Source organism: Neodiprion virginianus, chromosome 6, assembly GCF_021901495.1.
Source record: "Neodiprion virginianus isolate iyNeoVirg1 chromosome 6, iyNeoVirg1.1, whole genome shotgun sequence".
NCBI lineage: Eukaryota > Metazoa > Arthropoda > Insecta > Hymenoptera > Diprionidae > Neodiprion > Neodiprion virginianus.
Window position 1 is genome coordinate 24,289,427 of NC_060882.1, and position 13,245 is coordinate 24,302,671.

General features: G+C 41.7%; 1 protein-coding gene across 1 annotated transcript in view; it reads right to left on the minus strand.

The window, feature by feature from the left end:
- Positions 1 to 353: 353 nt before the first annotated feature.
- Positions 354 to 13,245, minus strand: part of LOC124308233 (connectin) — a 34,460-nt gene continuing 21,568 nt past the window's right edge. The window contains exons 4-6 of the mRNA XM_046770749.1: positions 3,639 to 3,830; positions 3,349 to 3,500; positions 354 to 2,698 (exon numbers count right to left, since the gene is read on the minus strand). Coding sequence (XP_046626705.1) covers positions 2,450 to 2,698; positions 3,349 to 3,500; positions 3,639 to 3,830 — 593 coding nt within the window. The 3' untranslated portion in view covers positions 354 to 2,449. The remainder of the gene's footprint in view (positions 2,699 to 3,348; positions 3,501 to 3,638; positions 3,831 to 13,245) is intronic.

Below are 13,245 nucleotides of genomic sequence, written 5' to 3' on the forward strand. Positions count from 1 at the left end.
GACATGTACAATATTAAAGTATAGCAAAAGAGAAACAAAACGGAACGTTGAAACAAAATACTAACAATAAAAAACCATTAAATACATACTGTGCGTTACATATGCAGCGCTTGGAAATCCGCGTAGTTTGAAAAAATATTGATAACATGCTAAAAAATATTTTATTCCAAATCTTATTTTTATGTAATACGTTATTATACTATAATTATACTTCATATCGACGCACACAAATATTCGTATATCGCAACGAGAGATTTTCTTTCACGTATTTTTGTAATCTTGTAATCATATATCGTCGGCAATGCGCTAATTAAAATCGATCGAAATTACTGTTGCTTTGTTTCTTTTTTTTGTTTTTTTTTGCGAATTAACGTTTAATTTTATCTTGTTAAATTGCAGTCACACACATAAAGCATTCTTATACACTAATAGTTGTTTATATTAGTCATTTATTTCTTAATTACTCGATTTCACTATATACGAAATGTATTTCTTTTACTCTAAACATCATATCAATTAATTCTTCGGGGCTCTCTTCCCTTCTTCCCTCCGCCTGCACTTATACCAATCTCCCATCTACCGATTCAAGTATCTCTACCAAGACGCCCATGAATTGCATAATTACTACACGAATTATTCAGCGAAGTAAATGATTGTGATGTCGACAATTTGACAGAGAGGAAAAATAGAAAATTTTCAACTTTAAGGATGGCAGAAATGATATAGGTACATTGAAGTTATAAGTTGCGTCATTTTTGCAATCGTGGTACGGTGAAGATCACGTTGCGTTGACGATTCGTTCGTAATAAAAGCTTGTATAATGTAGAATAGTCTCGATAATGCGTGGTATCAAATATATATAAATTTAAGTTAATCAGTTTTTCGGCTTTCGCGTTGCGTATTGAATAATGGCTAAGAAATATGAAAGATAAAATATATTTCAGTCGATTATAGCAATGTGTAAAGATATGTTTCGAAGACATCTCATACGCCGGTGTGTAGGACTGAAACACTTTGAACAATTTCTTCTCTTTTTTTTTTGTTGTTCTATCCAATGATTTCTCACCGTCATTCGTCCTCGCGGAACAGAAAAAAATTATTAATTAACGTTTAGACGGTCAATTACGTTCGGATGTAAGATTTTTTTTTTGCTGGATAATCGATTCCGCGAGTATTCTGATAGATTGATTAATACGTTGAGGGTCAACGGTTCGTTTCAGTCAAAAGAAAATTTTTGTTTAATTTCTTTGTTTCGATAATCCTCTGTACATCAACTCGTTACTTCTTCGCAAATGAATATACTGTACGTACGATAATGAGGAGACGTATAAATAAGCTACAGGACTACAAAATACAGCACTAAAAGCAAAAATGCTTACTTCGTGCTTGTATAATGTAATATTTGGTATTATAATACAATGGTAATTCTTTCTTACGTTCTAAAACTATATTATTAAACTCTCAACGTGGATTATGTACCTCATCTCCCAGAGCTGCGATGCGGAGATATTTTCTTTCTCATTGTATTCATTGTCGCAAAGCAAGACGTTTCATATTTATTTCGTGCTTCGTTCATTTTTTTCAAATTCATATTCATTTAGACATCATATTAGTGTATTACAATTATTAACGACGTATGTTAATTAACGGGCGTTACAGTTTGAGAATAAAAAAAAATGGAATTTTCCAATACGGATGAATATTGTTTTTCCGTTTTCGTATATTGTTTTTTTCTTTTTTTTCATCTTCCTTCATCTTGTTAACGTAACTACACCGTAAGTTATAACTTCTTATTTATTCTTAAATCGTACCTACAAATGGTCTCAGGCCTTTGTACACACTGAATTCATACAGCGGCGACTTACCGACATTTATTATTATAATTATCGTAATTGTATAGCTTTTCAGAACAAAGAGACCAACTTAATTATTTACAGTCTCGCTTCACTCACTATGTAATACGATATCCGCTTCTTTTACGTTTATTTCACATGTATTGAACCGGCGCAGCGTTCACAGTCGAACGATGGGCAATTACGAAAATGCAGCCCAGTTTCGCTCTTCCTCACCGGGTCATAACCAGCTATCGTCAATTCGATCCGGGTTCTTTAAAAAAAGAAAAGGCCAAGTCGAGACGTTTCCTGTACAGCCACCGATACACCGTCGCGGAAAGACGGTTACACAATTTTCCTTAAAAGTTCCACTAAATTTTTTCACTCACGGTACTCGAGAGTCAGCCGCATGCCCGTTTAAAGTATGTGAAATTTTTAATATCGACTGCGCTCAGCGCGATCAAACGAAACTTCACGGTCAGTATTTTAACGTAGGAAAAGCGAAACCAATGATTATAACAAGTGGAACCCTTAAGGACTGCATAAAAGCCTACAAAATACCACGGATTTGAAGAGAATTGTCGTTAGGAGTTACCCGTCGCCTTTCACAAGTCATTCTACGTGAATAATATCGCGAGGTTCGCCAAGGCGACAACGACGAGGGTCCAGCGACTGAAAGACACCGCGTTCTCCGCCGATGACTGGGAAAACATTGACCCCGATGATGATCCGAAGAGCGTTTGTTCCGGATGGCTGAACGGCTGCTCGGACGCCATAAGATCCTGGCGGTCAGGGCAGGGCAGGTCTTCGGGATTCAATTGGAACAGATGCCTGACGTACCCAGTCTTACCCTCGACAACTTGCAACTAAAAAAAGAACCCACGTTACGCTCCCTCATATGTTTCCACTTTCCACTCTCTCGTTTCTCTTTTACTCGCGTCGTTGTAAATTGTCTTCAAAGTATACATATACTACCATGCATCTAAAAGGTAAATATCACGCCGTATGTACGTATATGTAATATATTATAAGCACATCCCGCCACCGTGGATCCGAGAGACTAGGGTGTGAAGGTATTTTGAATTTCCTTCGTTTATCGTCTGAGGCGCTCGATCAGCTCTTGAGGGAATTCCTACCTCCGAACGCGATCAAATCCCGCGAAAAATAAAAACCGTATATACGTAAGAACGCTCCGATTTTCTTTCACCGCTACGTCTCTCCGGGCGTATCGCTTTAGAGAGTGGAAACGAGAAACTTACGACACTGAAAGGACTCCGTTTTAACGAAGTGAGAAACTAAAAAAATCCCTTCGCAAACCTTTTTTATACTCGACAAATCCCGCAGCCCGATCGGACCGATGATCGACTGCTGCGAAAATCGAGCGATTTTCATCATTCTGACAAAGCCTCGATCGCGTCGATCAACTTCGCGAAAAGCACCTAGGTTTTGCTGTCGGATGTTTCGAAAGCGAGGGACGAGTTTGTTTTCAAACAGACGCGGACCGTGTTGTTCTTACCACTGGTTGATGATTGGTGCTAGCCGACGGATCCGCGACTCCCTCTTCGTCGTCGTAAGTGTACGAATCGTCGGGATTATCGTTTCTGTACGAGTATTCACCGTTGTCGCCCGTGGTGCCGTCGAGCATGACGTCGTCGGACGGGTAATCTTCTGCAATGTTTGAAACAAGAGTTATCATTTGCCGCCGACACCGCGAGTCTCCCCTAATCCTTCGGAAGTTAGTCGACACTAACCGTGACGAGTGTCGATCATAACGAAACTGCTCACCCCGTCTTGGCGATTACTCACCTTGGTATTGGGTATTTTCCGAAGTATCAGCCTGGCTTTCGGTTTGAGCGTCGTCGATAACTTGTACGGTGGAGTTGTTCAGCTCGAGGAAGCAGGTCAGTTCATCCAACGATTCTTTCAGCTGCGTGTTGTTCGTCTCGTTTCTCAATCCCCATATCCAAGCGAGTCTGCAGTCGCAGATCAGCTTGTTGCCTGAAACAATTTCGTATCGAGTGGTAAGATTCCAGAGAATAGTAGAGAAAAAACTTTGCGCCGATAATAACGGTGACGATGAGGATAATAATAATAGTCCATCAGGATCAACGACTTTTCACAACTCGTTCGAGGTGGGACGTTTACGCTGAGTATAAGCAAAGCTTCCAAGCTTCCTTGCCGTACTTTGTCGTCGTTCGACTCTCCTTAGTTTCCCGCGTCCCCGGGGAGATACGGTGTTTTGGACTTGTACCGATTGCCAAACTTTTTTCAATGCGTATACTCCGTGACTAACGGCAATTGTATCAGGGGTCTCTTTTTCTTTGAAGATTACCGCGAATAATAACCGTTGGATCAATCTATATTATGAAGGGTGGAGGTAAGGAGAAGTAAGGTAAGAGTACCAGTTATTGACCCTGTACTAATTATTGATCTTTTTTGGTTGTATCTGTTTGATCCTCGGTTATAAAATTAACAAAAAATAAACTTGTAGCGTCTAACCTTCTGCAATCTGAAGATTGTTTTTAATCATCGAGAAATTCACAATTTGTGCCGTCAATTTATAATTTTGGGAAATAAAAGGTTTAATAATTGAGTCTAGAGGTGTCAATAACCGGTATTACTCTTATCCGATCTCATATTGGTTTTCGACTGAAAAAGTGTCCGCCAAAAATCAGGAATTCACAAGGACTCTCTCGTTCTAGGATATCTGTGTAGTAATCCTTTGCGGCACAGCGTCTTAAATATGAGACAATGAGACATCGTTTTTGAATCGGTTGTTCAAGATTTATATTCAACTTTTGAGATACCGCTGTAATTTTTATTTGTATAATTGGACTTCTCGGGTGTCGACGTTGATGTTTTAAGAGTGATTGTGATGATTCCGCGAATATAATGAGCGCCATAAATAAACAAAGTGTTGAAAATGCCTATTTTTACAGAATAAATGTAATCGTGGGAAGATTACAGGGACTAGAAATGTGAATCTCGGTAATCCTGGGTTGTCGGGCTAGCTGAAAACGAATCCGACGTCAGAGTTTCAAAATTCAAGGTGTCAAATCCAATACAGTGGCCTGAGAATATAAAAATTGATCTTATTCCCTCATGTTGGATCCGGCATTTCGAATTTCGGAAACTTGTCAGATTTGCCCCGATTTTTGAAATCGGTGACCTCGAGAACCTTTACGCATTAACCCAGCTTCAGGGAATTTAACTGTAGGGAAAAATGTACGCTTCAAAGGGACAAGGGAGGCGTCGCTGGGCGCGGTGCATGCATATATGCACGAAGGCGCCACGTTTGTACGTCCGTTCCTACCATCCAACCTACGGGTGGGTTACTCAAAAGCGGCGAGCGATACATACTTTGATATCGTCGTGAATAACGAATGGGGCGCAGGGATGGAATCGGAGCGGGCCTCTCGAGTCTTTAATTAATTGTTTAATAATAAATTATATCTCCGCGATGCAGCAGACCGGGATAGGGGATAGTCGTCGGCAGTTCGGGTGCGACGGGACTCCCGTGGGTGTTTAGATATTTATACGGTTAGCGGGAGTCTGGAGCCCCTCGGCCCCCGCTGAAAGTCCGAAATGGCCCGCGGGGTCGAAGCGCCCTCGATACCTTAAACTCCGGATAAATCTCGCAGCTTCCGCGGCTCCTCGCCGTGTTTATGCGAGCCGACAGCGAAAAACAACAAAGGTAGGCACGCTTGCGTTTTTTCATCATCATCCCCCGGGATCAAGCGGCGTTGCGCGTGCCGATGTGACGCGTCGCTTCGACCTCGGAAATTATACCTTATACGTCGAAATTGCGGGGTGCGACGCGAGGAATTCTCGCACATGTGTTTGGGGATTCGAAAGATACGGGGTACGGTGCGTCTTTCACCCCTCTAGCTTCCGTAAGTCGCCCGTAGCTTTTTAGAGTAATTCACTTTGAATTTCTCCTTTCCTGCTTCCTCTTCCTTTCTTCCTTCCTTTATTCCCGTGCAGTTTATACGCCGCGCGGGATGCGTTATACCCACTTCGTGAAAGAATACCAAATGGTTAATACCGTTTTCTCTCTCTCGAATCCTCCCCCGTCGACCCCTTCAGACAGGGGACTAAAATGTACTTTGAAATAATAACAGACCCCGATGCACGAGAGAGCCTCGACTCTCCTGTATACGTATAACGTACGCTGTACGCCAACCTACGGTGGTAACAATGTTACGCGTGTGCGTTTCTGTATACGTACACGTATCTGTATGGGTGTATATGAGAATGTATCCAGTGAGTATATCTAGCGGGGAAACAAAAACTTTTCATAATTTATTTAAGGGGTAATTTCAGGGACCGTTGAAAGCCAATACGTGTCTACAGGCTTTCCCGCACGCGGCGAGCTTTCCTTACTTTTATCCAGTTATTTTTTCTTCTCCTTATTTCTACGTTCACTTTTCATATGGTTTTTTATTTTTTATTTATTTATTTTTCTTTGCGTCGGGTTCTTCGATTCCGTTTTTCTTTCAAATTATCTTCCGCTTTGCTGCGCGTCCACGCAAAAGTATAAAATTGAAGCGACGATTGACGGTCTACGCATGCGTGGTATAATCTCTGTTAAAATGTTATTATCTCGCATGTGTATACGTATGACGCTGCGCTTGATGGAAGAACGAGATATGAAAGTTAATTACACATCCCTCGATCGTGTGCGATACGTAGACACGGGTCAGTTTGAATTGGGTGTAAAGACGGTACCTATGTTGAAAAACGATGCATGAATGCAGAAATCTGTGTGCCAATGTAACGCGTACGTAACAGGTCCGAGCGCTTGTCGACGTGGAGCTGAATCGTTAATTTGTTTCGATTCGGTATCGATTCAGCTGAACTTCGAGAGGTATAAATGACCGCAGAAATATCCTATACAGGTATTGATAATTCGCGTATAAATGTATAACAAATAAAAGGAGATGACGATTTTTGCTGTTGAAAACGGAATCCTGGACGTGTGCTTGGAATAGCCGAGGCGCTCCAGGTTGCGGTGGAATCTTTAGGTTCTACACCCGGGAATTAATTAATTACAGTAATGCCGTCAATTAATTATCCGAAAGCCGGGAGGTGCGGGGTTGTGGGGGAAAAAATCACAACGCGGCTGACTTGCTCCCCCTGAACGCGAAAACCGGATGAAATTGGAGCCAGGAACCGTGAAAACTGCGGGGCCAACCGTCTGGTTCGAAACTCTCGCCTCGCCTCTCTCTCGGCTTCCATCCCGTTTTGCCGGTAGACTGTCGAGGCGACGGTGAATCCCGTATCCCGAGGGGACGTCTCCCGGGTGCTTGCCGGGCACCGGGACCCGGCATCGTGGGCGTGTCCCTGGGATATTAGGTTTTAATCATTTAGGGGATGAAATTTTAGGATGGAGGCGTGGTTGTCTGCCGCTCTGCCGGGAACACCCCTTCCTGTTTTATCATCGACGGAATGCAAACGTCATTTTGGTCACCTTCGACGCAATGCGCTTTGATCGAATCATTTGCAAACCGTCCGCACGCAATCAGGGATTCACGCCGGATCAGAAATCATCGTGCGAGTCGACGTCGAAAAACGGCACCGAAGGGCCGAAAATCGATTTTACCCTTACAATCAAATTTCTACGAATTTTCCGTACACGAGCGATACCGGTTGGCTCTGATGTAAAACTTATACATTCGGATGAAAGTTTGTCAAATTTCATGCGTAGCGTATCAAAAATTTATTAGGTAGAAACAAGAAGAATAATTTAGGCAGGAAAGAAGATAAAAAAAAAAAAAAGAAACAAAACTGCGAGAACAGTGGATAAAATCAGAGTATTATTCACAGGTGGCTACTAAATTTCAAAGTCTAAATTATTGATGTACATAATTGAAATGCACGAGAATTGGCTACGTTGCGAATGCCAGAATTTATTATGGTATAAATTACGTGGAAACGCGGAATGAAGATTGATGGAAACGTGGGATTCGAAAAAGAGTCTAATTATTTCAATCTTTGCAATTGATAATAATTATTACCTATGTAACCAGCATTATAAATCAATCACTTTTCAATTTTTATACACGAACACAGAAGGCGCGCCTATCAGTTGTCATTTATTAATTCTCTACATACGTTTGCATCTTCTAATGCAAGCATTTACATCCGATAGACGATACAAATTTATATAATGAATTTAATGTTGCAGGCATCGACGCGTTCGTTTCTTCAAGTACCAACAATAAGCTGCAGCATGGACACGAGATCCTGAGAGAGTATTCAACCACCTCATTGCGGGCTAAGTGATAAAAGTGAGTCTCGAATATTATATTTACCTCTACGCGTATAATATATAATATACACATATATACTTATATCCATGGTACCGTGAAAGGCAATCAAGGAAATATTAGCAATGGTGTAAACCCACAATATTCGCGAAAATGAAATTCACACCAAAGTGGCAATTCCGCACTCCCCGTAGGCATCTTACTTACACTATACGTATACTTTCACTTTCTTAGGCCCGCGACAAGTTGGAGAGGAGTGATAAATATTTCCTCCTAACAACGTCATCCCCCGAGGTTAAATTTCATTTCTGAATATCTTCCCCACCCTCCACCCTCCGACCCCCCGATCTCTCCTCGTTCGACGCACAGGGTTGCACGCTATATGTATAACAAGTATATGTATATATATATATATATACATAGCTATAGCACGGCGCAGATAATACCGATTGCACCTTTATCCCCCACCCTGAGGAACCTGCGCGTCTCCGACATCTAATGTCACTCATCTGATATGGTATTCACCCCGAACTCGGGCACTAAAAGCCAAACTCAGTTACCTTAACCCCCTTTTCCACCCCTTTTCGACCGGCGTACGCTCTGCGGAAAGTCTGTTCATATGCCTGTGTGTGTGTGTGTGTGTGTGTATATATAGGTATAGAGCTAGCTAGGCGAGGCTCTTGCATCCCTCCGATTCTCCGATCCCTCCCGTTGTTCTAGCCTGTTTTATTTGTCTACGGTCCCGTCGCATCGGTGCATAATACCATGACTCTCGGTCTCCTCGTAGCACCGATACGAACTATTCGCGAAAACGGGAAAATTCTGCGATGTGTTCGTACCTTGAACGTGACCGACGCACGCGTTCTTTTGGGAACGTGGCGTCTTTTACTCCAGGGACAAAGTTCTCGCGGCGTTCTCTCGTCCCGAGTCACGACGCGTCCGCGTCCCTGCATATTTCTCTCAAACTTTTATCCTGATCCATGCCTCGCGCTTGTTCGTTCCCATCGCTAGCGCGTCCGAGGGACGAAACCGAAACCCTCTTTGCCTCGACTTTTGTTTATACAAAATCCGGCCGATCCCCGACGTAACGCGGGTATCGCGGTATCACGTCCAATTTCAGGGTTTCGGCTGACTTGAGACTTTTCCGCGGCGACGTTAGACCCCTGCCAATTTAATCCGGGACTCGCCATCTTTGTTTCAAATGTCTCAATCAGATTAACCCGCATGAAATGTAAATTCAAATCCGGTATAAGGAAAGCCTTTCTTGCTTTTTTTGTTCCCTTCTCACATCGCTGAGGAATTTTGCATTCGTACAATTCTTCGATCTACGGATAACTGGTTTTATTTGTTTTTTAATTTATTTTTTTACTTTCCGCCGGCACGGCAGTCGAATATACCGAGCGACTCTATTTTTAAACAATTTCCCGATGCATTATCGGCAGCAACGTCGCATCCTTTTCGCTTCGTCTTCCGGCTTCTCGAGCCATTTAATAGCTTCCGCAGAGTTCCTCTTCCGTTTGTTATATCTTCCATTTTCACCCCCGCCCTTATTTCCAGCATCGTGAATCGCTCGACCAAAGTGCTCCGTTGTCTCTTCATTTCTTCGTCCCGCAAGACGCATCTGCATTTTTCTTTGCCCAGTCATCCAACTTTCTCCTCCTCGTTGGGACGGAAAAAATGTCTTTGCAGAAATTCACACGCTGCGTTAAACGCGCAAGCTTTTTCACGCGGCAAAGAAAATTGCTACTAATTACAAAAGTCGGAGAGATGGAGGGAAAGCGTTGACTCGGTAATCGCGCGTGCAAGTTCGCTCAATTTCAACCGCGTCTTTCATGACATTACGCAGTTATACCGTTTCGCGGAATCGGAATTATCTTTCTTGCGATCGCGGCTCTACCGCCAGCGACTCTTGCAGACAGACTCGGCTTTTGTAAAGTGCCCGGCGATGGCGGCTCCTTTGCAAAATCGCGGCGAAAAATCAAATTCGCAACGCTGTTCGTCGACCCGTAGAAAGTTCAAGTTTTCAACCTTTGCCGCACGCTCTTAACGCTCCTCCGTGTAACAGAGAATATCAGAGTCCAGGTCGCGGTTCCGAGGCTCTAACTTTTGAATTATGTCCTGCGCCCTTCGCCACGTGGTTTTGTAAAGACCATACACCCGGTACGACCGCACGCTTCGTACTGGACGATAAACTTTGAAGCGAAACGCGGTGTTTTAGGGTTATTTGCATTTAATATGAGCCTCGTCGGAACGCGAGCAAGAAATACAGACTCACCTACCTGCCCGCAAAAAATATCGATTTCTCAATTAACCGCGCCAACTTTCGAAATAATAACCCTTACCATATTTTTCATCGAAATACGTAGCTCGTGATAAAAACTACCGCTTCTGTTGCTGCGGCGCCTGGCTTAATACAACGTTTCTCCATCTACGTATGCAAATTATGAAATCCTTGCTTGAATTTGCCGGTGTATCATTTGAATATTCCCGCCGGAACTTGTACGTGCTCTATATATATATATATCTCTCTATCTAATAAAAAAGTTTCAAACAAATGAACGTAGAAAAAGATTATAATAACAATAGTAAAAAAAGATTATAATAACAATAGTAAAAAAAGATTATAATAACAATAGTATACTCATGAAGTTGGCGGTGGGGTGAGATACCGAAAACAAAACAAAAAGCATCTAGCAAACCCTTTGACAGCTGTCATCGGCTGTTTATGACAGTCTTTGACAAATATCTTTATAGGTATCTGTTTCTGACGCGCAAAAAATGAACATGCAAACGAAAATTATAACGATGATTCCCGACAGGAATTGTCTTTTTCGCGCGTTGGCGTATTGTGTATACGGCACTCAAGATCGACACGCAGAGGTGAGACTGAGTATCGTTTCAAATATAGTGGATAATTGGTCTACATTTGCGGGTTTTATTACAGGTAATGAGTCAAACGGTGCTGTGATTAGGTGACCTGGTGATTACAAATCAAATATAAATAAAAATGCAATATATGCAGCTGCGGAAATTTTTAAGATATGTTAAATCGAGTATCGCGAAGAACAAATTCATCCACACCGGATCGGATCACAAAATGGAACACAATTCTCGCTACTCTTCACCGGTGACGGAGAGAGTGGACACTTTGATGTCTTGCAGAACCAAAATAAAATTCAGATAGTGAGTAATAAGTATGAAAAGTAACAATCAAATAATAGTAAATCTAAATATATCACCAAACAGTCAAAAGGACAGCCAGGATTTACGATGACAATGGAGAAAGGAGGAGTTTCAAGCAGCAGACAAGGCGATGAAGATGGTGGATGGTCGGAAGTATCACAAAAGAAAGAGGAAAATAAAATTGTAAGTGCGAAGAACCAAATAAGCCATAGAATAATATCCACCAAATATTCGTATAACCAGGAAAGAGGACGACCAGGATCGATGTTGACCACAAGAGAAAGAGGTGTTTTGCGGAATGAACATCAACGCAAATATAGAGAAAAAAATAATATAAAGAAGGTGATTTTGGAGAATAACCGGCAGAGCGGCAGTAAAAATAATTCAACGAAGGGTGTCGAAGAATTAGAAGAATCGATTGCGATGATTGATTCGGAAAATAAATCGAGAGGACGACCAACCAATGTGATGTACATAGAAGAGCGAAAAATTAGACGACGGGAACAGCAGCGAAAATATAGGGAAGCGAACAAAAAATATCATACAGGCTTTTCAAACAACGAACAGAAAGGAGGAGTTTCAACCAGCAGACAAGGCGATGAAGATGGTGGATGGTCGGAAGTATCACAAAGGAAAAAGGAAAATAAAATTTTAAGTGCGAAGAACCAAATAAGGCAGAGAATAATAATAAACAAATATTCCTATAACCAGGCAAGAGGACGACCATGATACATGTTGACCACAAGAAAAAGAGGTGTTTTACGGAGTGAACAGCAACATAAATACAGAGAAAAAAAAAATATAAAGAAGGTGATTTTGGAGAATAACGGGCAGAGCGGTAGCAAAAATAATTCAGCAAGTCAAGGAGATAGACAGATATCAATAGAGAAGGAACACCAATTTTCAACCAACGAATGGAAGCTTAGATTGATGAAAAAAAGAAAAGTAAGCACAGAAGGAATTGAAGTGGACAGCAAGTGCAGGACCTGTCATTAAATCAACATGAAGGAATTCGCCTGTCTACTAGACAATGCGTAAGGAAATAGTGAGGCGCGAAGCGCCGAACAACGAGGCGCGCAGCGCCGAGTGCCCGAGGCGCGTAGCGCCGAGATGGGGTTGGCGCGCGAAGCGCGCAGGGGCGAAGCCCCTAGTATATATATATATATATGATGAAAAAGCTAACAGTTGGAAAAATAAAAATTATTCAAACCGTTAAACTACAGCCGGCCTTTATATTTCGATGTAAAAATATCAAAGTTAAGAATTTTTCAAACCCGTTTTCAATCGTCGTTTTGCCTTAAGCCATCTTTTATAAGGTTTAACCGTTGAATCAGATGCGATTGAGCTTTCGAAACCAATGCATTTCCTACGCATTGCGGATATTGCGGATAAAAAAAATAAAATGTTGTAAAATTTTCTCGTATTCCACCGCACCCGTAACGATTTCCTCTTTACGAGGAAATTTCGTCTTTGTTTACTTCCACCGTTTTTCATTCTAATTTGATATTATAATTCAAGAGGTTTTCGAGCGGATTTAAATGTTAGCGCGCAGAGTTGTAACTCGTACGTCCCCCATTTCCCTAATTGCGCGGTATCTTCGGCTGTGTGTAGGTATACAGTTAACGGCGAGACGGATAATGGATCCATTAATTATTAATCAATTAAAATAACGAGTAAAAATAGTAGTTCGTTATCTCAGTAATTATCGAGCGACCAGATTTTCGCCGTTGGTATAACGAATAATTTGCAGAAAAAGTTAGCTGACAATTAAAAAGTTTCATAATTATATAATCAATCGATTGATCGCGCGGACACATATACGTATATATACGTGTGTATAATGTATTATATATATATATAGAAGAGCAAACAGATTCCTCGAGCTTTGCAGGAAGCTCTACCATGCACAATTCCCCCAAGCGAGCTGGCTATGATATTTCATATATTTATCAATTTAATAA